General features: G+C 40.7%; 1 protein-coding gene across 3 annotated transcripts in view; it reads right to left on the minus strand.

Annotated features, from left to right (window-relative positions):
* Positions 1-26367, minus strand: part of cdkl5 (cyclin dependent kinase like 5) — a 50463-nt gene that overhangs the window by 14335 nt on the left and 9761 nt on the right. For all 3 annotated transcript variants that reach the window (XM_030048609.1, XM_030048608.1, XM_030048610.1), the window contains exons 4-13: positions 9711-9756; positions 9491-9627; positions 8878-8998; positions 7348-7407; positions 6189-6279; positions 4903-5005; positions 3662-3748; positions 3063-3143; positions 2151-2326; positions 259-1085 (exon numbers count right to left, since the gene is read on the minus strand). In XM_030048609.1, coding sequence (XP_029904469.1) covers positions 259-1085; positions 2151-2326; positions 3063-3143; positions 3662-3748; positions 4903-5005; positions 6189-6279; positions 7348-7407; positions 8878-8998; positions 9491-9627; positions 9711-9756 — 1729 coding nt within the window. The remainder of the gene's footprint in view (positions 1-258; positions 1086-2150; positions 2327-3062; positions 3144-3661; positions 3749-4902; positions 5006-6188; positions 6280-7347; positions 7408-8877; positions 8999-9490; positions 9628-9710; positions 9757-26367) is intronic.

Consider the following 26367-nt stretch of genomic DNA (forward strand, 5'->3'; position numbering starts at 1 on the left):
ATGTTCTGCTTATTCCATATTTTTTTGTCAGTTGAGTCTAATGGGTCCTGGTCATTGGTTCAGTGATAACAATCATGTAGACTCAACCATGAAATTTCATGTTTAATACACATTTTTTGTCAGTTGAGTCTAAGGGACCTCATTTCATTTTATATAGCACACCTTTAAACAGAAAGGCACCCTATAAATCAGCCTCAGAATTGACTGTACTCCACAACATTTAAAGTAACTGATCACACATCTGACCCATCAACCTACCCGGCGCCATAGATTTATGTCTTGATTTGTGTCTTGAGGAAGAGTCAAGTGTGCTGCTCTCCATACGGACATTGCCGCTGCTGCGAGAGGCAGGACTATGCCCAGAGCGATCACTGTGTCTTGCAGAGGGGCTGCCAGGTGGCCCCGGTGGACCTGAAGGAGCATTGAGGTCTAAACAGCTGGCAGGGAAGAAGCGGGCTCCAGGCCCAACCCCTGCTGTTGAGCTGGAGTTTGGGTCATCTGGATGGAGCCGGCCATCGCTAAGGTTCCCTACCGACTTGGCATCGCTCAGGGCGCTGTGGCTCTTGGACAGGCTGAGATAAGAGGCTGAACTCTTAGAGGAGGAGGACATGGATCCATGAGCTGAGTCTGCCATACTGTGGGCATGTCGGCTGTGTTGTTTCTCTGCTCCAGACTGCAGTGTATTGGTCTTGCCTTCGAGGAAGGGGTGGCGACTGGCCTGCTGCTGCTGAGAGCGAGAGGAGCTGGGTTTGCTGTGGCCATACTTGGCTCCAGGTCCTTGCTCTGGCAGCTTGGATGAGGGCCCCAAATTGAAATCAAACTCTGTCTTCCCTTTGGCTTCTTTGGGACTGAGGAGGTGTGGCAGGTTGTTGTTGGCCAGGTCTTTACTGGATGAGGCAGAGCGATTGAGGGTCTGGGACATGTACTGGCCCTTGGGGTGGAGGGTCGGGCTTAAGCTGGAAGGGGTTGGTTTGTTGCCATTGAGGAAACTCTCATTGCCTAGATGATGGAGATCCCCATGGCGGGGGAGGCTAGAACATTCTTTGCTGTTGGAGCGACGGTGGCTTGAGCTCTTACTGTGACTCCTGGAGGGTAAGTAGGACGTAGACAGAGAGGGACAGATGAAGTTGTTATACTGGGCCATATCTATAACGCTTAACAACAAAAACAACCCACATATCACCTGAGGCTACATGTATTTTCTGTGCTCCAACCTCATGGTATCATCAGTTATTTTCACTCACACCATCTTGTGTTTGACTGAATTAAACCTAGCACTCTGATCCAGTCAATATTGCACTGCACAGGCAAATCACAAACAATTGCTTCTCATTTTCTTGAGAGAACAGTAAACAGCTACTCTGTTAGACTAATATAAGGAGCTGGCAGGGTTTAATGCCTTCCAACTACTCTACTATGTTCAAATAACTATTCAGACAATACTCAAAATGACTCTAGCCTCTCAAAGCTGGAACAGAGATGTTCATGGATGAAATGCCCTCTCATTTACTTGTCTGAGGCAACAATTCCTGTGTCACACAGCTAGTCCAATACATGTATGTGTCTGCCAATCTTGGAACTTATTGGCTATTATCTGATGACGATTTAGCCTCTGGAGGTTAGTCAGTTTTTCAGGTTTAGCTGGAAACAAGCCAGAAACTGCTTCAGTTTCTGTTTCTTTTATTACACAAGTCAAACGCTACTTCACACAATACACAAACGTCAATAGTTTTTGTCAGTGCTTTCGGGCCAGACGACATTTCTGCCAATGCGTTCCACCTGTTTCACTCCCCACATGGAAAGTTAACCTTCATGAAAACCTTCAGAATACAATGAAAATGGAAGTGGGAACCAGAACGCTTCAAATACCAAAATCTTGTCCTTCGCTTACAGACTCTATACATGTGTATATAGTCTGTTTATAGAGATTATGTGTCTGCGAACTCTATTACTCTCTCCACTCACTCAGTCAACATGCCTGGTTCGTGAATAACATGACTCCCTAATTTGTTTCTTTCTGAGCTTCAACATATGCTCTATGCATATTGGTGGTGAGTCAAGGTCCTAATGTTTAGCGAGGTGGGATTCAAAATGGTCACAACAGATAGTAGCTGAGGCTTCATGTGAGAAACTAGAGACAATAGCCTGACCTGGTAGGAACTGTGTTCTCTCCATGGTGGTGTGCCTTCCTCTTGGAGGAGCGCGGTGGGTTGGGAGAGGCAGGGGGAGGCCTCTCTCTCTCCGCCTGCCTCAGTGGCTGGAAGGCTGGATGGTTCAAACTCTGCTCCGTCAGATAGCGCTCCGTGGGCGTTAGCAGCAACAGGTTCTGACAGGCAAAGCACATGCATATAATGTGAGGAAGGGACATTTTTCACTGGTGTTGTACATATTTTACGTATCAGCTGTTGACAAGGTTTAAGGAGATGAAGAGAGAAATTAAAGGTTGGTTCATGCTTCCCATGGACACGAGCAGGGGCGCATAGTCAATATGGAGCTGCTTGGCCAGGTGTGGTAACCTATCGTGAGGGGGGTGAATGAACCAGATGAAAACTGACACACTGTGAATAGGCGGCCGCAATGGCCGCACTCTTCCTGCAATGATTGGCTGAGTGGAGAGGCGGGAGAGATGTGGGCGGGGAGACAGGAAAGAAGTGGAGGACTTCTACTAAGGAGCTGTTTACTTTTCTTTTTTAATTTATTTTTGGGCATTTCTGGTTTATTAGACACACACAGTGGAAAGAGACAGGAAGGACAGGGCAAAGAGAGGGGACTGGGCTGGATTCAAACTTAGGCCACTGCGGCTCAGCTTTAGTATTACATGGTACACAATCTAAAAGGTGAGCCACCAGGTCGTCCAAGAGCTGTTTACTTTTGAAGGAAGCAAGAGAGAGAGCAACGTGAGAAGCATAAATGCCAGAGACTCACAAACACAGCTTGCGCACCGGTTTATATCCGTGTTCGTGAGAAATATGAACCAAGCTTAACGATGGATTATCATGTCAATATATTCCAGTGGATATATAAGGTCAGCGTTTGAGCATTATGAGTATAAATTATCTCACCTTCATCAGGTCCAACATCAAACCACTTAGTATTCCCAGGTACCTCCTCTCCAAAGTCTGCGGGTGAGTAACTGAGGGAAACTGACACACACACACACACACACACACACACACACACACACACACACACACACACACACACACTTGGATCACAGTGGTATTGATTTCAGGTTGTGCAGTGAGAATTACTACTGAGATTTTCAATGTACAGAGGTGTTACCTGCCTGCCAGCAAGAACTAACTAATCACTTCACATCACATGCAAATCTATCACTGGATCACATTAAACTATCAAACAAACACACACAGTCTTGATCAGCCTTCTAGGACATTTTCTCTTGCTGCTAAACTGAACACCAACCTATCTCATGAGTCATAGCAATCCACTCAGTCATGGTGCTGGGAACACTGCCACTAGGCACCAGGAGGGAGGGAGGGAGCGAGAGAGCGAGAAATAGAGAGAGAGAGAGCGAGTGTGTGTGAGAGAGAGAGAGAGAGAGAAAGAGAGAGAGAAAGGGAGAATGAAGCAAAACATGTAAAAAGAGAGAGGGGGAGAGGAGCAGAGGCAACTACAGAAAAGATAAATGAGGGTTCCCTACCCTGATGCCATGAAAGCGAGGGTTGTTGTAGAAGAGCTTCATCTGTTCTGCAGGGAGTGGCCCCAGCACCTTCTGAATGGTGAAGAGCTAGAGAGAATATTAAACGGTTAGTATGGTAATTAATAGTGCGTGGCAGAGCGTTTAGAGTATACAATGTGGGTAACAGGCAATTCACAGCAAAGTAAGCCTGCTTCTGTACATATGAACACAGAATCACATACACACACACACACACACATATACAATAATATAAATATTTATTTATATTACATGAACACCATTTATAAAATTCATGAATGTTCGTTATTATAGTAACGAGCTTCCTGACATGGGCTGTACAAATAAACACAGATAATACTATTGTTATGTGAAACTCCATTTTGTTGATTTCTATGTTTGAACTGAATGTTTGGCTAAAAAAAAAAAAAAAAAATCATCCTGCAATTATTTTGACAGATTTCATTGGGAATGATATTTTTGCATTATAAATTTCATTTTTACAGAAAAACTTAAAATGATGATGTGATTTTTGCTGGGGTCTGTACCAAACAAACGTTTTTTTTTTTGTTTGTTTTTTTTTAATGTCTGAAGAATATGATTTGTAAGCCAGGGGATCTCCTTAGCACTATTTATTTTGTCATATATTTACCTTTATCAAACATCTTGCCATTTAGATATTTCACTTTCAATAATACTTTGATTCATTGTTCAGCCCTTGTTTGAATTTGAAAAATTACATGCTCCTGTATGAGTGGAGGAGACTCTACAGCTGATGCGCTTTTGAAACTGTTTCAAAACCCACTGAATGAACTCAAAACTGTATGGTGATTAACCTAAAAAACATCTACTTTTGATCATTTGGATTTGGAAAGTTTTCATCTGATAGCAACAATATGTATGTAGATATTTAGCTTTTGTGTGTTTCATATAGATCTCCTTACACGTGGCATTATCGCCTCTTAGCTTATTTATTTCCATCACACATCTTGTGGTGCTGCAGAGCGCTAAATTTTTTTGATTTTAGGCCATTACTGCTTTGTTTGATAGCGTGCAATGAAGAAATATTAGGAAGAGGCAATAACATGCAGCAAAAGGTCAGGAGCCCAAATTGAATGCACAACACTGAGAGCCCACTAAGCCACAAGAGTGCCCCCTAGTGCAGATTATTTCCACAAATTTCACCTTGAAAATGGATAAAAGAGAGGCGCATAAAGCCTCACGGTGGCTTGGCGCTAACCAACCTGATCTATCTCACTTTCTCCAGGAAACAAGGGCTGGCCGTCACTCAGCTCCCCGAGGATACACCCCACTGACCACATGTCCACCGCTTTGCCATAGGGAGCCCTGAAATGGAGAAAGGGAGGGAGAGAGAGAGTGAGAGAGAGAGAGAGAGAGAGAGTTGATTTAGCGACAGGGAATGACAACTTCGCTGATTAGCCGGCATTGATGACAGGGGTGATAATAGAGATGATGAAAACAAGGACGAGGATGACAGGAGTGAAATGCAGCCGTCCACTGACGGGGAGACGATGATTGTGATTGTGAGAATGGCGGGGGAGATGGTGATGGTGATGGTGATGATGATGATAATGGTGGAGTGCTAGAGAGTGTCAGTGATGGATGCTTCCAGCGGAGATGATGATAAAGACACTGGTCATTTCTAAGGGAATGGAACTGAGGAATCTGGTGAGAAGCGGGGAGAGAGAGAAGCACAAGAGTGGTGATGTTGGAGGGAGCGAGTATTTGAGTGGGCGGCATTCAAACACCGTCTCAATAAATGTTCCAGGGCATTTACTAAATCAGGCTACAGCAGTGAGGCTAGATGACGCTCAGCTGTCTCCAAGCTAGAATGGACATTCATTGCAGCAAAAAAAAAAAAAAAAAACAAGTGTACCTCTGAATCTTAGCTTCATCTAGCCCAGGAAAATAGAATTTCATGCACGCTCAGGAAAGGGCGCATAGTGACGTATGTTATGTTTGATAAAAACACATGTCGGTTCCATATCCTAATCCTGTAGTAGGTGAACTGCTTCTGTCTTTGCAGGGACGGAGTAAAACCAGGCTGCAGATGATGATCCAGAATTAAGTCAAAGAGAATGAAGAAGATGAGCAGGCAAGTGACACACACACTGCTTTATGGAGCACCCACCCACATACATGCATACATACAAACACACACACACACACACACACACAGACACACACGCATGCACAAGCATCATGCCTTGATAGAAACAGCATAATTCTTAGCACTTACTAGATGGTTGGTTTTTGCCATATAGTATAATATAATGTGTGAGAAAATTTAGGCTATTATACTTTTGAAGTCTAGTATATTGATATTATGCAGATGCTATACTTTACATACTCTATAAAACTCACACTACCTGAGTTGCCCTAACGCTGTAAACTCCAGCCATCTGGTGCTCCGAGAAGGTTAAAAAAAGACCAACAATCACCCCCCTACACACTCTCTCTCACACATACACACACACACACACATACACACACAGGCACAGTCACTCACCCCAGCAGCAGCTCAGGCGAGCGGTACCACCTTGTGGCCACATACTCAGTGTAGTTGGCATCTGTCCCTTCAGACAGGTTACGAGCAAAACCTGAGTCAGAGTAACACGGAAATTAATTAACAATTAATAAATCACCCATTGCCAGTACACTGCATCCTTCCTTTGGGTTACATTTACAGATAATTTACAATAAAGAAACCCTGGCAGAGTGAAAGGGATATATAATCAACACTTAGAGGTTGGACAGTACTTTTCCATATGGTCATCATCCCATTTGAGCCGATTCTAATTAGTTGTTACTCAAGTCACTTCTGCGGGACAGATAGCTCAAACTGTGTCTTAAATAACTGGTATACAGTAAGTCCATTTTAAGCATGAAAAAATCACAATAAACAGAATGCCAGCTCCAACAGTGAATAACAAACAAATCTCACCCCAGCTGACTCAGTAGGGTTACATTAGCCAATTATGCAAAGCTAATTGACCGTGTGATTTTGTGAAGGCAATTCAAAACTCATCCAAAATGTAGAAAAAACACCCAGTAATATTTTAGTAAAACTATGCAACTATACATTATCACATTTTAGGTGTGTCTTTGGGGAGGCTGCAGCAGTGGTTGACCTCTGGAGAAAAAAAGAAAAAAAAAAAAAACACCTCATGAATCAGGCGCTAGATAACCAAGGTGAAACTTTCACAATATACACTTTCTGTCATTATAATTGTGATAACAACCAAGAGTAGTACTTTTTCTATTCTCCGTGGGCTGCTTTCCTTTGGCACAATTTATTTTTTTCCCTTCCTTCTGCTCCTGATGCATGACTTACCAGGTGACAAATTAATGGTGGGATTTTTCACAGGGAACTGAGCCCAGAAAGCAAAACTGAAAGCACAGACTGCAGCAATCACAGCTAATTTGACAGCACCATAAAAATGGGTAAATCCTGCATATAGGATGTCTGCTATATTACCATTAAAAGCTGATTCAGCCCATAAAACAACTACCTTTATTTGTCGAGGAAATACCTTTAATTGGCAAGAAACATATGCAGCACATGTGTGCTTCTACCTACATAAAAATCTCCCAAAGTGTCAAAGAGTCTCTCTGAGCCGAATGTGATGACACGGCTGATGAAGAATAGGAGAAGATCAAAGACTTACCAAAGTCACAGAGTTTGAGAACATCCTCAGAGCTGATAAGGAGATTCTCGGGCTTGATGTCTGGGGAGAAACACAGGCAGCAGATCCTCATCAAGGCTGTAAACAGGCTTGTATAAATCTCATTATCCCATCATGCCCCATATCGTTGTAATTGAACGCAACATAAAACATGACTTAACTGCTAATCTTTCTCAGTGACACAGGGTGTGGGTGATTAGAATTTGTTGTTTTTTAATCAGAGGGCTGCTGGTTCAAACCCTTGATCAAACAGGTGTGTGTGTGCGTGTGTGTGTGTGTGGTTGTGTCTACGTGTGTGTTTGAGTGTTCGATCCTTGTGAACAAAAATTCATATCACAGTTCATGCATCTCAGTTTTTTAACCGACCATGGATCCAAATGGTGCAGACACTTTATAAAAATATCTATTGGGACAATGTTTCACTTTTGGAACGAGCTGGCAACTGTAGGCAAAGTCACAAAATTTCATGCTGAAGAGAATAAAATTCACGAGGGTTTTATACTGCTTAAGTCAGAAACATAATAGGCGGGACTGCTCAGTATCAGGTAAGAATGTGTGCTTATGTGAATTTCAGGGGAGGGACATACTCACAGTGCGCAAATATGCATTATAACCAATAACTGAGTCAAGTATTCACTCTTACAAACAAATTTGCATTCAAGTATTATTTAGAGCTCAAAATCATTATACACAATTTCAAAGGGTGTTACAGGCCCACAACTTTATAACAAACAAAACAGGGTGACGCCCCCTGGCTTGAACCCCCATAGCAGGCAAGAAAAACACTCCCTAAAAAAACCCATAGATGCACTAGATGAAACAGGGAAAAAAGGAAGAAGTCTTGAGAAGAATCAAAGGGCAGACTTACAAGTCCATGCATTAGTTTAAAAAAATACAGCAAGCCTGATAATTGGAAGATTTGTGCATTCTGTAGGCTCATGATAAAATTGCATGGTAAGTCAGCGTGCCCTGGATAATGTTTCCATTTCATATAGCTTCATGTTGTGATGTTATGCAATTATTTGCGGTCAGTCATGTGTAAAAATGTCATATTTAATGTCAGCTCCAGTGCTGATGCCAAGACGTCCATGTTGTTCAAACCTCAGTCCACTGAACGCTCTGACGTGGCAAGTAAGAAGCCAGAAACTTCCCAGTTTCGACTTCCCTTGCATTATAAGCAAAGGTCCTAGTTACAGTAGTTATCAAGGATGTAGGAGGCTAGGAAGGAGGAAACAGATATCGTTTCAACTGAATCACTGGCAGGTTTCATTCCCTTGTTTTGGGATAATTTTAAGGCATGAACCCAGGCAAAAATGATTCCGTACTGGACCAAATGGCAAGGGTATATTTCAGTGTATTTCATTTCATTTCATTTATTATACAGGAAAAAGTATATTAGCGACTTAAATAAAATGTGTTGCAATCACACTGCCGTGACTCAGTTAAAAAATGTTTTGCAAGCAGGTTCCTGTTCAGTGTGTAGATTCAAATGTAGAGAGTGAGACTCTTCACCTCTGTGCACTATCTCGTTCTTGTGACACCAGTGGATGGCTTTGATCAGCTGGTAGATGTAGCTGCGTACTTTATCAGGTGGTGCACCATTAGGCAGTTCCTCTAACAGCTCCAGCATGTTCTGAAAAACACAAGCAACAATTTAGTGTGTTAAACGTTGAGCATGCAATAATCAGCTGAAAATTTGCACGGTATTGACCTTTCTTTTTTCCTAAGTGCATTTCCTTGAAAATTCATACAACGGGGATTCCTCTCCCTCTTCCTCATGTGCAGCATGACAGGGGAATGTGAGGCAATGCCACTAAGGGCCACCTCACTAAAATGAATAGAGCACAGTATGAAAATAAAACCTGTCATGAAATAAACACTTGGCTGGATACCTTGGCAACACAGTGGGGAATACCATTATTCACCAAGACCAGAGTTCATACGTTGCCATGGTGATGCTTTTTATGCGTAGCTGAACAAGCCTAGCATCATGAAACTTAGATGGCATAACAGAAGTATGTAATGAACGAGTATGTATGTAGTGATCCGCACACACACATGCACAGACATTCACTCAAACATGCAGACACATTGAAATAAATAATACTAATGCCATTTAGCTGACCCTCTCCACGTATTCGAAGACGAGGTAGAGTTTCCCCCTCCTACGGAAAGCCTCCTTCAGCTCCACGATGTTGTCCTGCTTCAGCGTCCGAAGCATCTTCAGCTCCCGAAGAGTGGTCTCCTTGACCTCCTCATTTTCTGTGGGCAAGGAGAGACACAGCGATGACACTACTGCCTGCTCCTTGCCCCTTCTTCCCTCGCGCACGTGCGCCCCTACTCACCTTCACTGTCTTTGAACTTCTTTATGGCCACCAGTTCATTGGTTTCCTGTGAAGGTAAAATACCCTGGGTTAGAGAAATGAACACAAAAAAATCTGTGCTCATGCTGCATCCTAAATGATCTGGATAGATTCTAATATGTCTTATACATAGACAGAAAGATACATAGACAGACAGGCAGATACAGAGGCAGAGAGACAGGCAGTCAGAATACCAGGGAGAAATAGAAAGCATTTGTAGAAAGAAAGGTAAAAGGAAGAAAGTGAGAACAAGAGAGTGAGAATATTGAAATGCATTTTCCTGCCCACTCTAAACATGAAAAAAATGTGGATTTGTGCCCAAGTTACCAGCAGTGCCAAGACAAGAACCATGCCAGTGCTCTCATTCCAATTCTTTTACCACAGGGCACACACACACAAAAAAAGAGAGAGAGAGAGAGAGAAAAAAACAAAACAAAACAGCGCATCCTCGGCATAGTTAATATGGATCTAAGTTTCCCTCAGCTACTTGCAGGTTGCCTGATTGACAGGGTGGGGTTGCAGATTTGCAGGTTTGCCATTGCTGTATTTCAAAAGGCTGTCTTGCCCTTGCAGCTTCAATACTCGAGTTTAATGACATTATAAATATAATGTAAGGATTTACTCAAGAAACAATAGTGAAACAATAGTTTAACAGTTTGTCAACGTAGTGTGAAAACTTAGCAGTTATCAAGCCAGGGTGCAGTGTAACTATTTTAACATCAGGCATTTAAAAGCACATGTCAACACGAGAATCTGTAGGACGTTCTCCTGGTGGATTTCAACGGTAACCCAAGCCTGAAGGTATACGGTTACAAGCTAGCTTAGGACTGTTGAGTATCCCTTTAAGTTCACCGCATATAGCAGGAACACAACACTTTCCCCAGTGACAGGAAGATGCTCCCGGTGAGATTAATGGGGTCTGTTTCGCAAGTGGGTTTTTTAGCAACGGTATGACCATTTTCTTAACGAGGACGACTCCAAACACGAAGATAAAAATGATCAAATCTCAAGTTAACATCCACTACTGATGACGTCCAGTTAATCCAAGATCATCCAAGGACTAGCAGAAATGGAAGAAAAGGGATCTACACATGCATTGACATCATTGAAGAGTCTTCATGTTGGACCCTGAGCTTCCGCACTGTGGTGGGTCAACACAGGGGCCCAGAGGGGATTACAACATACAGGCCAGACCCCCACTGTCTTTGGCTAGTCTCATGTTCCTCTGCAGGGCTATTGTTCTTTTGTTCACAGACAGAGGGGTCAGACAACAGAATCAGTCTCACTGTCAACAAGGACCACACTGTGAGGGGCTGCGTGCCACTGGACTGGTACAGGAGGTCTCAGTTATACAAGCTACCCCGCAACACACAGGCAAGATGTCGCACTCTAAAATGCTGCTTCACAGGATCCACAGCTTACATATAATAATGCAGTGGTGTATTTTTAATTAGTTTAGTTGTTCACATAATATTTGTAAGATACATTTGGTGGAATCATAACACTAACAATGTTTAATCTTAAAAGTAGGGCTTTCCATGGAGGGGAAGCATGCCTGAATGAGCTAATTAGGGGTGATATTGCTTGCTGAGTATAAAACAGGATAAAACCTTCCACATCCCGACCTCAAATTGGAGTGAGTACATAGAGTCCACATCGGCAAACTGTTCTCAAGGTCTATGAATTTATTAACACCTAAACATGTGACACTTAAAGCTTAAAGGGAGCAAATACAAATGTGCAGGTTTTTGTTTAGTGTAACGCTTACATCGTGCATATGTGGTGCATTCAACCTCCTGTCCTCTCAAAGTTCTCTGACCTCCACTGATTTAACTTTTGAGCCTGTGAAAAAGCCAGTGAAGCTAAAAATAGCCTCACACTTCCTGATATTCTGCTGATGAAAGCCACATGAAAGCCACAAATGGGTACAGACTGGCATTTTCATTTTTCTATTGGAAAGTCCTCAGGCTCTTCCTGCGACTGACTGACAGATGCAACAAGTGTCAGAGTTTGGGGATGATGAATCTTTGCTCTAAATGGATCACTTACAAATAGAGCCCATTTTGACCACAGGAACTTTCCCCTGGGACTAGGAACCTTTTGAGGAGTTGTGTACGTTTTGGCTGCAGGGACCAGGGTCTAAATGCAGTTCCATATTTTTACACCCAAAAAAGCCCCTACTTGGGGGTAGGTTGTGCATGAGAAAGCCAGTGAATTAGAGAATTTTTTTTCTGATTGTTCCACATCAGTTCCATTCTTAAGCACAACACAATAATAACCATCAAACACTCAACAGATGATTAACTGTGGGGAACCACGCTCTTAGTTTCATTTTCCTCCTCTGTATTTGCGCCTGCAGGCAGGGGAAAGCAGAGCTGCTTGCAATAGAAAAAAACTGTAAAAAGTATCAGTAATCTTTCACCAAGTGGGTGTTAAAATAGTTTAAATAGCCACGGCTGTAAAAACCGATGGCCTAATGTCTCATGTTTGTGGGTCTTTAGACCATAGTGGAAATGCTGTCTCCTGCCTTGGGACTACTTAACCTGGGTAATTTGGATGGAAAACTGCATATATTGTGAAGTTATGACATTACTGTTTATGTCAACTGCAGCATAAAAAAGATTAATCAAAAAATCATGGTTTACTTAAAAAAAAAATCTGTTTTGCTACTCCTGACTGATATACAACAATACAGTGTCAACCTATACCCAATTATTGAAAACTATTATATTGATATTTGTTCCTTCAAACAGAGTCTGTTTCAGGGAAAAAATCATCTGTGTTTTGCATTTCCAGCAGCAGAATTTTGTTTGGAATAAGCAGAAGAAGAACTGGGTAGTTCTGGGCACGAGCAACAACAGTCAGCGAGGGCGAACAGACAAAGAAAAGAGCACCACCTACAGAAACTCAAACTCAACAGAAAATCCAAGGCAACACCAGGAGGTCCACAGAAGTCACAGCATGCATGACACTGATTAAAGTGAAGTGCAGGGCATAAACAACACACCAATGACCATTTGTCCGCAAAGAACGATTCAAATAAACAACACAGACCTCCCCGGACTACAACTTTGAAGTGATGCTAATTCATCATTTTCCAGCACCTGAAAGAAAACCTCTGAAGTTTGCCTGTGTGGAGTCATTAGCAAACAGCGAGCTCATTCAGTGAAGCAAAGAGATGAGAGATGCAGGCAAGAGGAAACACTGGCTAGCGTGTAGGTCGTTGCTGTTGTCACTCCCAATGCACAAATTCTAGATAACACATAAGCCCCCATACACACACCCACATACGCTAATACAACACTTCTTAGTACATTACATAAAGTGGCAGAACACTGCACAAATGCTGGCACACGGTTGCAAGACTAATTAAATTTACCATCAAACATGTAATGCAATGTATATACAATTCATACAGGCGTACAAAGTTAGTTGTCGGTGCGGTAATGGAAAAAAAAAAAAAAAGTTTGAAGGCATTCGATTGCTTCCTTGCACAGCTGGAGTCTCCACTGAGTCACCTTGTCGGGTTTAAACCCAGCACTCAGAGGAGGCAGCCTAGTCTCCCTATGGTTTTCTCATCCATACAGTTCTCCTTTGGACTCCAAGCAGGGTGACCCATTTAGCATCAACACAGTCTCTACTCAATACATCTCTCTCTCTCTCCCTGTCTCCCCCTCTCCACCACATGCACACACACTCACACTCACATACTGCTTCTCTCTCTCTCTCTCTCTCTCTCTGCCACCCTTTTCTCTTCTGCCCTGCTTTCAGCCGAGAACAGTAAAAATAACTGCTCTCTTCCAGCAAAGCTAAAAAGCTTTTATTGCCATGGTCTGAGTCTCTGGCTCTACATGTGGAACTGAAACAAATAGTTACTGTTACATAAGTAACACGCATGTCACATGTTGATTCTCTGCGACGTCAATCAGCAGCAAGAAAATGAAATGCCATTATTAGTGACAGTAGAATTCATCATCGACACCCTGAGAAATCAGACTCTGTAATTTCAGTTTGCATGACATCCCTGTAGATCCACTAAAACCCACATTCACAGCCCAGCAAAATCAGAAGGAGACTGATAAGCAACAATGAGGAATTCAAAACACTACTGTAGCAGTGTTTACTGATCATAGTTTAATTGTGCCATGCAATATGAAAATGTTTCGCTACCGTGCTTTGGCCTGGGGCTGATTACACACAGAAAAAACAATGACGGACAGAGTGCTTGTCTAGGACGCAACAAAAAGGGGTTTAGTACACAGGTCAAGATGTTCCAAATATGTTGAGTGCAACTTTAAAATGAAAAGCCTGACCTTAGCCAGAGCTCTGTTAACTTAAGACGGTCACCAAATTGTCTTGACTCGGAGTCCTTTATGTTTCAGGCAGGTCTCGTCCTGTGCCTCTACAGCAGCTTAGACTGCTTGATGTAGTGCAATTTAACTTTTCGAGCTTTCAATCATCCTGTGACTTGTCATTTGATTCAAAGGAGTTGCTATTTCCCAGCATTGTTACTATTCTACCTTAGTCTTCAAATTCGCCAAGTAAATACCCTTTAAATTACACTATACGCATTTTGAAAGATTATTATTCTGAAAAATAGCAACTTCAAAAACAGTCATGGAAACTGAATAATAAGGGCCCTATGCTTAAAAAACTGCTTTGCATGGAAAACTTGACCGTAAGATTACTGTGCCTATAGTAATCATCATTTACCCTTGAGTTGTGTGCTGTTGAATTATTAACATTGTTTCAGCAGCAGACTGTAGAAAGCACTTCCAAGCATGAAATCATTATTTGATAAGAGACTTAAACTTTAATGATGTAACATGCTTCGCTTTAGAGGCAGAGTGACCAATCGCAGACTAGTCACTTATTGCGATGGCGTTTTGAATCGAATGAATGCTATTTTGCTGCTAACTGCATGTATGTTAATGCTGCAGGAGTGCTTGGACTTCAGAAAGATCTTGCTTTACTTTGCATTATATTAAAGCCCAAGAGTGATTGCATAGATTTCCCCTTCCACCTTCAAGTTTTTCTTTGACTTTGGGTGCAGGGTAGAGAACAGATGGGAGGACACAAACGAACAAGAGAAGAGACGGTGGAATATTCAAGGACATCTCTCCTAATAGTCGCAGTTCACCGAGTGAATAATTGGGGGTAACATAAGTTTATTGAATGTGCCAAGAGTAGAGCCATTCACGGCCAGTGGCTATACTTATGCACTTCACCTTTAAAGTCCTGTAGAGGGCTGGGCAATATTATGGAGATATTATGAATCTCATGATATGAGACTAGATATCACCTGGCATTTTGAAGATCATAATATCATGTAAGTGCTGCTGTTTCTTGGTTTTAAAGGCTGCATTACACTGAACGGATGCAATTTACTGAACTTATTAGACTGCTATGGCTGTTCTGTTATTTATCTCAACCTGCTTGGTCATCATATCCATACTACTAATCGTTGTTTTTTTTTTTTTTTTTAAATACATATATGTAAATGTACTTTCTTTGTAAAGACCTTATAAAAGCACCAAACACGTAAAATATAGTCACAATACTCATATAAAGGTATCCAGTCACAGATGTTGTGATATTTTATTTTGAAGTCCTTTATGCGTTCAGTTTGCAATATAGCACAAGCTCAGTCTGCTGTCTGATCTGATATGTGTAAAACAATGTCAGAAGCAAATTAAGACTGAGAAGAAAAGTATCTGATGAATACAACACCATGCACAATTAGAACTAAGCTTGTGAAGGTTATGAATGCATTGTGCTTGTGATAAGAGATGTGCCGTGGGGCCGTGGTGGCTCACCAGGTTCAGCACACACTGTGACATTCACCTCTGACATCTTAGCTGCAGAGGCACAGGTTCGATTCTGGCCTGAGAGCTTTGCTACATGTCATCCACCCTGTCTCTCTGGTCCACTACATAAAGCAGAAATGCCTAAAAAATCATCAGAAAAAAAGATATCTGTTGTGGATAACAACAAGAGGACAATGCTCACATCAGCGCCGTTATTTTATATTATTATTCTAAGCATTTTATCATGTAATATTATGCAACTAACTTGCTTTTGCACAGACATAAAGAGTTTTCCCGTGAGGTGTGAGAGATGAGAAACGAACATTTTTGGAGCCTACTGGAGCTGTCACACACTATCAGGTTACATAATTATAGACAGATTCACACTCCTGAAACTGAACACCAGCTGGATGAAAAAAGTGCGAACATTTCATGATGGCCAGGTAGGGGAGGGTGTACAGAGGAGACTACAGGATAAAAAAAAAAAAAAAAAAAGTCCTTTTATTCTGCTCCTTTTTTAAATATGGATGTTGGTAAAGTGACATTACACTTGTTTCTTAGCATATTCTTGCATTTTGTCAAGAAACATTCAAAACAATGGCACTATCCTTTTTGCTGCATCCTCTTATCTTACTTTAGCCCTCCTGTTACGTTCAAATTTACATCTTTTATGTTTGGGGTCAATTTGACCCCAGCATTTTAAACCTCCACAAAATTATTATAATTAAAATTGTTACCAAAGTTTATGTGTCAGGTACTATATGTTTCTTTGTTGACTGCCTGAACAGCCCTTAAATAAAACAAAACTCCCTCCACCCCCACTTACACAACCAGTATTCCTATTACGCGACTATGGAAAAATATGCAAATCACCATAAAATCTCACTGATTGACCTAAAATTGTAAAGCAATATATATTTTTGGTGTTTTAATGGCTTTATATTATTTCTTGTTATTTATAACCAATGTGTACAAAGTGTGTACAGGACATTGAAAACATATCATCATGTGAATTTCATGTTTACCCGGTAATACCCATAACATTAGAAAAAGTCATTAAATATGAAGCAAAAAAAATATATATATATATATGTTAATCATTTATTTAGAGACTTTAAACATTGAATGGCCCCAAACATTATAGGAGGGTTAAAGATTCTTATTCTCCTTTTGAATATGTACCACTCAGGAAAAGGTAGGGACATTTAGGGACAAAATGGATCGTTAAGGTGTTTAAACTGGAGATTCAATACAATGCTTGCCAAATTTTTGGATGGTGTGTAGTGCATTTTGGAGGAAGTGAGGATATTACAGGAAACGAGAGGCTGTAGAGGATTTTTGACCAATCCTGTTCAAACAAACCTTGACACTTCATTTAGACGTTTGTTTCTGATGCTACTCTAGGCACAATACTTCATACAGTGACATCTAAAGTGGAGTTGTAGCTTGTGGTTGTTGCTTATTTTCCTGCTGGAGCAAAATCCACACTTGGACTCCTTTGTTGGCTGAATATAGGCCTGGGCCATGCACCTGTATGGTCTCACATATTCCTGAGAGACCTGTGAGATGTTTGTGAGAAGACTATCTCACACCACCCAATTCCCTGAGGTGTGAACAAAATCCATGACTCATTCTATTCTGCAAGGTCTCATGCTGTGTGTGTGTGTGTGTGTGTGTGTGTGTGTGTGTGTGTGTGTGAGTGAGTGTGTGTGTGTATGTGTGTGTGTGTGTGTGTGTGTGTGTGTGTGCTTGCTTGTGTGTTTTTAGGACATCATGTCTGTAGGTGTAGGTTGTGTGGACCCCAGAAAGACTAGCAGTTGCTATGGTGTCAGCTAATGGGGATCCTAATAAAGAATGGCTACATACCAGTGAAATTCACAGCTCACCAAGTCGTGTGACAGGTTGGGTCTGTTTCCTCAAAAGAGCACCGAGCACCTTTTTTCATGTGATCACAGGGTGTTTGAAGCCTTTGGCTTATCAAAACATTTTCTTATTTAGTTATAGGTAGAGAGGCCAGTTTGTCACCTGGTTTTCTGAGATTTAATGATTTAGAGGATGGTCTCATGGGTGCAAAAAAAAAAAAAAAAAAAAAGGTTTGTCTCCAATTCACACCCATGCGGGATTGCCCTCTCTTTCTCGCCAAATCGTAAATGAAGAATGAGGAAGCTCTGATTGCTGTGAAGTGAGATGCAGCCAAGCTGCTTTTTCCTTTTTAAAATGCACTGGAAAATGGAAATCTGCAAGGGATACGTGATAAATATTTCAGCAACAACAGGCTTTAAACTATCTTATGATTATTGCTTTTCATCTTAATGCATAGTCAGGTGTAGTCATAGTTGTTCACAGTCACGGTCTTTTGTTGTCACTGGTTATGGGTGTGCGAGAAGGCGATTTGTCTTTTCACATGCTAGTGGGAGACTTCAAAATGCAGGACTTCCACGTCAGCTCCTCCGGTCTCATGTTCTTTTCTGAGAAAAACAGGCAGACAAATGCAACACAAACATGGACGTCTTGAAAATGATTATGTGATTTTGGCTAACAAGTAAGATGAGGCAGTCTTCTATTCAAAAATAATAACCGCCACAGGGGTTATTATTTTTCAGTGGAGGACCTTCTCAAAGAGAATGATCCCGCCTAGTCCAAGGCTTGTAGAGTGGTCTCTGCACCAGTGTTAGCAGTACAAGCAAAGAAATCATAATGAACATTTGTTTGAGGGTGGGCAGTGCTGCCATATTTACATTTCCAGGTTGCCAGTTAACCTACGACAGGCAGCCAGCTAGCTAGGAGAGAGACTCTCCCCTGCTGTTAAAATATCTGTAATTATTTTGACTTGTCAAAACTCTAATTGTATCCCCTGGATGAAGATTTTCACATGAATGCCCCTGAGGCTACATTTATTGATGAATTCTTTCAATATTTGGTATGGACATTGGCTGTAATTAGTCCACAACACCTCTCAATTCTCATTGCCATGGTTAGGCTTGGGGTCAGGCAAAAGGTCAGCAGAGGGCAACTTTGTGCTGAACTACTGAACTGAATTATGACTAGTACAATTCTACAGTTTAATTCTGACTAGTCTTAATTCCAGTACAGGATATCTTTCATTCCAATAAATTCAAGATATCTACACTGTCCATTTTACAAATCTCAAATTAATTTTTTTTTAGTCAGAATAGTATTGTAGCTATCTTAAAGTGGAATTATTACCAGTCTTAATTCAGTTGTTGACATCCATAATTCATATTGCGGATACCAACAAGTTATATATCTGTATTGTGAAAGCCTGTACACATGAATGGCAAATGTGATGTCATTTGTCCTAGGAAGAATGACATTGAGGATATCTGAAATATTGTTTTTGAGCAGGAAGAAATGAATTATGCATCGCTCCCACTGCCATTTTGACTGGTCAGAATGACATTATAGATATCTTGAAGGAAATTCTGACTAGTCACAATGTAATCACGACTAGTCCAAATGATGTTCTTGATATCTGTAATGTTAACTCCAGATAATAAAAGTTAGCTATTAGAAGTTAAAAGGGCTTGCTGTAACATCATGCCCGGCAACTCTGACTAGTCATAATTACATTTGGTCATTGAAGATATCTGTAATTGAATTTTGACTAGTGCCTACTATAAACATGTAATAAAGGTGCTGGTATAAAGTTGTTTACTTCACATTCTGAGTGTCTTGATTGAAGACTTGATTTCCCACCATGGTGAGAAGGTCAAAAGTCCTCAAAGGTCCTCATAGTATCATAATTTGGTAGTCTGGTACAAAAAATTCTCCAGCTTTCCCTCGTGACTTGGAGCGGCATTCATGAGAAAGTTCAAAACACATTTGTTTTCTGACATGTCTGCATGTGAAGTCAGGGTAAATCACACCAACCACTTCCATGAAGTGTGACAAAATTCAGACCTGATCATATTGTTAGGGGTCTCAGGTTACGTGGGTGAGTCTGTGCTTTTTGTCTATATGTGTCATCGTGTCTATATGCCAGTTAAATCCACTGCTCAGTGAGTCATGACTGAACATGTACACCAACATTTCGGCAATACCAGGGATATTAAAATATTCCATTAAGCAGGTGGTGCATATAAATACCGCTTTTACGCTAACCTAGAAATGTTCAAATTTTGGTTGTGAGAAAAAACAAATGATTCCACTGGTATATACAGGACAAACATAACTGCTTGGTGAATTAGTTAAATGGTTAAAATATTTGTTTGACAAGTATTAATATCAATTTTTTCTTGTTCTTTTAAAAAATGAAATTATCCACTCCTAATTTTAAGCCAATTTCATATTCTTATAATGGTAAAAGAAGTAGTATAATGTTAATGATAATGCTGATTACTGTTTAGATGTTTATGTAATTTTAATTTACTAATTTTAAACAAGTCAGTTATCTTAAATTCACTGTATCCACTGTTCCACTGATTCTGATTCTGAGACAGATAGAAAGGAAATAATTGCTGACCCACATTTGCCGAGCACAAACATGTTATAGATGGAGCATAAACTGCCTGTGCTAAGTCGCGAGGCCTGCACCTGCATGCTACAGTTTACGTATGAAAGGTTGAGCATCATGCAACAAAAATTCATGGCTGCTGACCCATCCAGAATTTTCTCTGTGTCAGGATTTCCTTTGCTTTCCATTGAAATGAATGTTCAAAGTGTTCTGAGCGACACTGATAAGCAAGGCTATTTTGTCAATTTGTCAAGGGATCTGTGGGTTGTAAGCACAAGGGCATCAGCTACAGTTGTGTGGTGAGGTTCAAAGCTTCCAGGATGGGCTTTGATTTTGAAATTTTCAGACTGGATGGTGACTTGAGCTGCCCATCAGCCTGCAGGATGTACAGTACTACAAACCTCCAAATAACATACAAAATATCAATACTTTGTAGAGGCCTGGCAACTATAAAGAGCCACTGTTGTGGCTAGCTACAGTATGATTGATTGTTTTCATTGAGCAGTCATCTGAAAGCCTCATCTCTTGTCATGCATCAACAAAACTCCATTCAGTGTATTTGTATGACTCAGCAATCGTTACATGTAAACCTTGAAATGAAATACAAAATTCGGCACATGACTATTTGCTTATCGTTGCCCATTACGCGCATTATGACTACTTGAAAAGAAAGCCTGGTAGCTACAGCACACACCAGTATACTTTCAGCTCCTGGACACAAAGGAATCAATGCCGTACACTGACCTTGCAGCGACAAAGCGCTGTGTTTAGATAGCTTAGTGATCCGCACAAGTGTACATAGCCATGGCTAACTGTGCAAACATGCACACATGAGGTGATGAGGCATTCCTCTGTCCCAGGACAAATTCTGGAAAATAACTCAACACAGAGCAGGCACAATGTGTCTGTGTGTACATCGACACATAAAATATATTTTAAATACCTAAGCTCAGCCAAAGGTTATATTAGAACATATTTATTAAAATATAGGCATTTCTTATGTTATTGAAGCTTCTCGGCTTAACCCTTACTAGTTTTAGGATTCTCCCCCATACGAAAGACAGTACATAAAATTAAGTTAAATGTGACCTGCACTGACCACAGTACAGTGGGATGAAATATTCATCAGCAAACTCCATTTTCCTCCATCCGGGTTGAAACATACATGGCTGGATGGGGAGAGTGGAGAAATGTGACAACAAAGTGGGAGCCACATTCAGACACACTCTGCTTTGTGAGCCGTCTTCACCCTCATTTAGCTCAAAGTTGTGTTCTGTCTCCACTGGGTTGCAACTTCATGTCAGAATCGCGTTCTACTCAGCATGTCAACTTAATGGAGATGCTCACAGTTGCAGAATGCAAGCACTTGCATATTTAGATTTTCCTTCACTCTATATAATTTAAGGCCCTTTTTAATTTTTCATGTAATATATGGCTGAGAGAACATCGGGCTCCAGGGACATTAGCGAAGAAATCAAGGGCCTAAAATAGGAGAAAAATGCACAGATGTAACAGGACAAGCGAAAACACAGGTTGAGCCCCAAGGACACACACACACACAAGCACATACGATGACAACATTTGGAGAGGAAATTCAGCAGCTCTCAAACTTGTATTCATACTGGTTCCATCTGTTCAAACCCCAGTTTAGTTTAATTTTCCTTTTGGTGGGTTAAAGGTGCTACAAAGACTTCGCCGTGACATGCAGGCATGTCTGTTTGCTAACAAGAACAAAAAATATTTGACATAATTGCCAACCTTGAAATGTGTTTTCATATTCACCTCAAATTTCACTAAAAATTGAGTGTGGGGAACAAAAATGAACTTTGAAAAGAAATCTTGTTTCCATTATAGAAGCCATTGACAGTAACATATTTTGCCCAAACACTGCTTCACATTTCAAGAATTATTCTCTTTCTGGATGAAAATGTTCTCTGAAAAATATGTCGGAATAGCAACACCATTAAATATTTCTGTTTCTTTTGGTCTCTCTTCATTCTGTAGCTTGTGCACTGCTCTCGCTCGCTCTTCCCTCCCACCCAGTGTGAATTTTTTTTCCCAAAAATGTCTGTAAATCAGTGTGTATTAGAAGGACATACAACAGGTCTAAAATAAGGCATGCTGCACACAAAGCAACAACTCTACTCTTTACACAACATTTTGATTTCTGTAGCTCAAAACAAGCAAATCTGAAGTCATGAATGCCGAGTGTCAGTTTGGTATTTTATTCTCAATGGTTTGGAGTATTCACGTCACACAGACTGGAACTTGCACTGAAATGGAAAACAAATTCTGGTCACTTCTGGGAAAAGCTGCACAAAAAGAAACAGGTTCCTTCACCTGCTGCTGTAGCCATGCTGAGTGCACTTACATCTGTGCAAGTCATAATAGAGGTTATCCCAGTTTAAACCATGCTAATAAATAAATGATAGTTAAGAAACTGGTGCTAAAATGTTTTGTATTTTTAGACTGTAATGAATTGATGTAAATGAAACATTAAGGGATATTTAATTAAACAATTAAAATATACCAGGATAATATTACTTTTCTCATTATTTCTGTTACCACCCATCATAAAAAAACATACTTTTCTACTACCATACACTAATACTTTGCTACGGTATACTGTCCTGCAATGACACCATAGTTAATTAAATTTAAGGCCACTGGTTTTCATACTTAAGAGCTCTCTGATGATGAGTGCTGACAAATTCTCAAGTAATTCAGCTGCTAATCAACACTGTCTGATAATCTGCTCCTGTCCACATGGCCCTTTCAGGGGTTTATGTGTTAACAGACTGCAGAGTCCAGCCTCACTCCGTTTGGCTCAGTTTGCCTTAGTTTAGTGGAGTGAAGCGAATTGTATGTGAGATTAGCTGAGGTTTAGAATCAACACTGGTGGATCCACCAGCTGGGACACCATCAAGTGACGGTTCATCAGGGAGGAGTGGGGAGATACTGTGTAGGCCTTCTCTGTGTAAACGTCTTGCTGTGCCGGAAATCGGTGAAAATAATTTCTTAAACAGAGGGAGACATCATTGCTAAGAATGTAATTTGATAATAGTGTTGACTACACTGATGATTAAGTCAGACCTCTTGTTTGAGCCCCAGGGCAGAGACACCCAAAAAAATCTGCTCAGTTCACCATTTTCTGCATAGTCAAATCTTTTCTTTACTTATGACTAAATGACTTTCTAAGCTAAAGCAATGATTCTGGATGTAATCCCGCATTACTAATTTAGCAGAAATGGCAGAAAATGCTATTTTTAATTCTGATGACAGGCAGTGTCATTACAAGATAGTGCCACAGGTTTGATGCATCACTCAGCAAAGATGCCACAGTTCACCTGAAGCATCAAAACTAAAGAAAGATAACAATTTTGTGATACTAATACAGGATAAACACAAAGTTGCCTGTCACAACTTTGGGCTTAATGGGACAAACAGAGCTGTTATCAACTCACTTATAATCTTCAAACAGGTTCCTCAAACAGTTTCCATTTCATTCAGTTAAAACTTCATTTTTGCTATGTTTTTTTTTCCATAGTCTTGCTCAGTGCTGCCACATTTTTGGCATTGTTACTGAACACGAGATTCTCTCCTTTTTAGTGAGTTGACTCATGGTGTGTTGACAAAGGTCTTAGAAGCCACATCTGCTCCTATGAGTCCAGCCTCACTACATAGAGCAACTTTTTCTGGAACTAGCTAAGATTTCCTGGACAAAGGAAAGCACAAGGCGCCCTTTTTCCTAACCCTTTTACAATCCATCCTTTTTATGCGTGACCTTCAAGCTGGGGCCAAGCAAAGCACACAGGCAAGGTCTGGTGCTGCAATGCAAATGTTGTGCAGTGAAAAAAACACCTGAGCTGATCTCTCCTGGCTCAGAATAGAATGGTGTCACTGATTGTGTTTGTGATGCTTCTCATGATCTCCATGATTATTGTCATTATTATCATCATTATCACTACTTGTGATATACTAATTGTCCTTGAGCTTACGTTTGCACAGCAGCCAGAGAGGCGCCAGCTGTGTGGCAAACATTTTGCTTCAGTGGAGCTTGTAGAGCTTGGAGGCAATGGTAATTCTGCTACTGGCAAACACTGGAAGCAAATGCTTTTTGACGAGAAAAAAGTAGATGAAAAAATTCTTGCTCGTTTTTCTGCACCAATAGTTTTACTTTTTTTTAATTTCTCTCACAATAACAGGTGCAGTGGCAAAGACAATCAAGTTACAATAAAGTGCTGGTGATTAACAGTGTTGGGGACTAATGCGGTAAAAAGAAACATGTTGCTTGATCACTTTCTCTAGTAGCTGTTAACTTGCGTTGCATTCATTGCATGCATTCATTTTTTAATGCAACTGATCATTCACTTAGTTACTTTTTCAAAGAATCAAGTCTTTACATTATCATTTATCCTGTCATTCTTTTGTTGGTGCAGTTTGGCTCAGACAGCAAACACTAATGACAGAGATAGGGACAGCTTTAACATCTGTAAGTATTTCCACTAATAGATAAGAATAATCAACATACAAAAGGCATTGTAAAGCGATTCTGTATTTAGTAACGCTAAAGCCCAATGTGTTAATTTTCTAACACTGTACCGTAAACAAGCTACTTTTAAAAGTAACGTCCTGCACTTAAAAGTAATTTAAACAGATGAAATATACGTTTGTTTCCGTTCTATCCTACTGTTTGTTTGGCCACTCAACTATCACATCTCAGCTCAAACACAGGGAGCGGAAATGTGGAAATTTTGTAAAAAATGTTCATTAGTAACCTGCACAGGAGCAACTTGCGACAAAAACAAGCAGGCACCACACCACACTAAGAAATTAATATGGGTTACATTAAAAAAAAAAAAAGTCAGTTACTTATGAATGAATTGAACCATTCTGCCAAATCATTACTATTTGTCATTTTTGTCCACTACAATATGGATCAAGTTGTTTGTTCGGTGCACTGTTGGGCCAAAGCCTAAAGCGAATTCTGCAAAGGACAACGTGACTGTCGGTGGCTCACCTCTATGGTACTTGATGTTCCCACTCAGATAGATTAAAGCCTTCGTTAACGTCACCATTGTCACTCTATTAATGAGAATGAGGCCTCTAGTACAGGTGCTAATAATAGTTGTAGTAATCTGCCCTTAACCCCATTCCTCTCTCATCAAGCCAGGATCAAGTTGGAGCTAAATTCATCCTATAGGACAAAAATAATGTTGGTGAATTTAAAAATGTGCTACCCAAACATGCTGAGCGTTAATTCAGGACCTTTCACCAAATAAACGTTGGATATGTACACGTAAAGTTCTTGAGGAGATCTAACTTGAAGATGGAAAGTAAGGTTTTTGTACCTTTCCAAATGCACTGGTTCCAGTTTTGCAAGACATCTCCACTCCACACAACACAACACAGAGCAACATGCCTAAAATGAAGCCAATAAATGAGGAGAGAAATATGAGACTCCGACACCTACACTCGCCAACTCATTCTGGCCTTGTCAATTCACCAGCCATCAGACAGCCATTAAGACAGCCAAGCAGGAAAAATCCTCCATGAGACAATCTCATCTTAAAAATATAAATGGTGGAGGGGATGGAAAGCCCCAGATACTCCAAAACAAACTGCTGTGACTGCTCTGTCTACCAGTTCTGGGTCTCAGCCTCTAAAACAGGGACACTCTGCTTTGAACACGTTGTGCTTTTGCGATGTCAGGTCAGCTGCTGCAGGTGATGCTGCAGTGGAGACTGATATCACTGTTACCTGGGCCTGGAGTCAAAGTGCGTTTAAAGGCTACAGGAGTACTCCAATGTTTTGGGCAAAATACACAGTGTATCACATATATTTGAAATATAAGTCTTGGATTAAAAAAAAAAAAAAAAAGCGAGTTTTTTTAGGAGAGGTTAGGTGGTTGGAAATTCATTAATTCATTAAGCTTTCCTCACAGAGCAAGCAAGCCAAGGCTGAGATGCCTCCAGTCCATGTACCAAAAAATTATTTGGCCATAACATCAGACAGGTAATTTTTGTTGGGTCAACACGCTGTTGTCTGTATTTTACATGCTGCAATGCAGCTGGACTTCTATCCATCTAAAGAAGACACACTGATGTGGACAGACGTAAATGAAATGTGGATAAATCATATCTCATATCTAATCAGACCTCAGGCCATTTGCTGCATGTCATCCACTCTTCCAGTCTCTCTCCAGTAAGTTACTATCAATGCTTTGAAACAGCTACTGGATTGCCAGATGAATGCATTTAGAAGCTCAACTTTTTACTGCGACAGTTTTGTTCAGAAGGTTGAAAAAAAAAACACAAAACACAAAACCAAACCAAACCAAAACAAAACAAAATAATAA

The sequence above is a fragment of the Myripristis murdjan genome, chromosome 3 (genome assembly GCF_902150065.1).
Source record: "Myripristis murdjan chromosome 3, fMyrMur1.1, whole genome shotgun sequence".
NCBI lineage: Eukaryota > Metazoa > Chordata > Actinopteri > Holocentriformes > Holocentridae > Myripristis > Myripristis murdjan.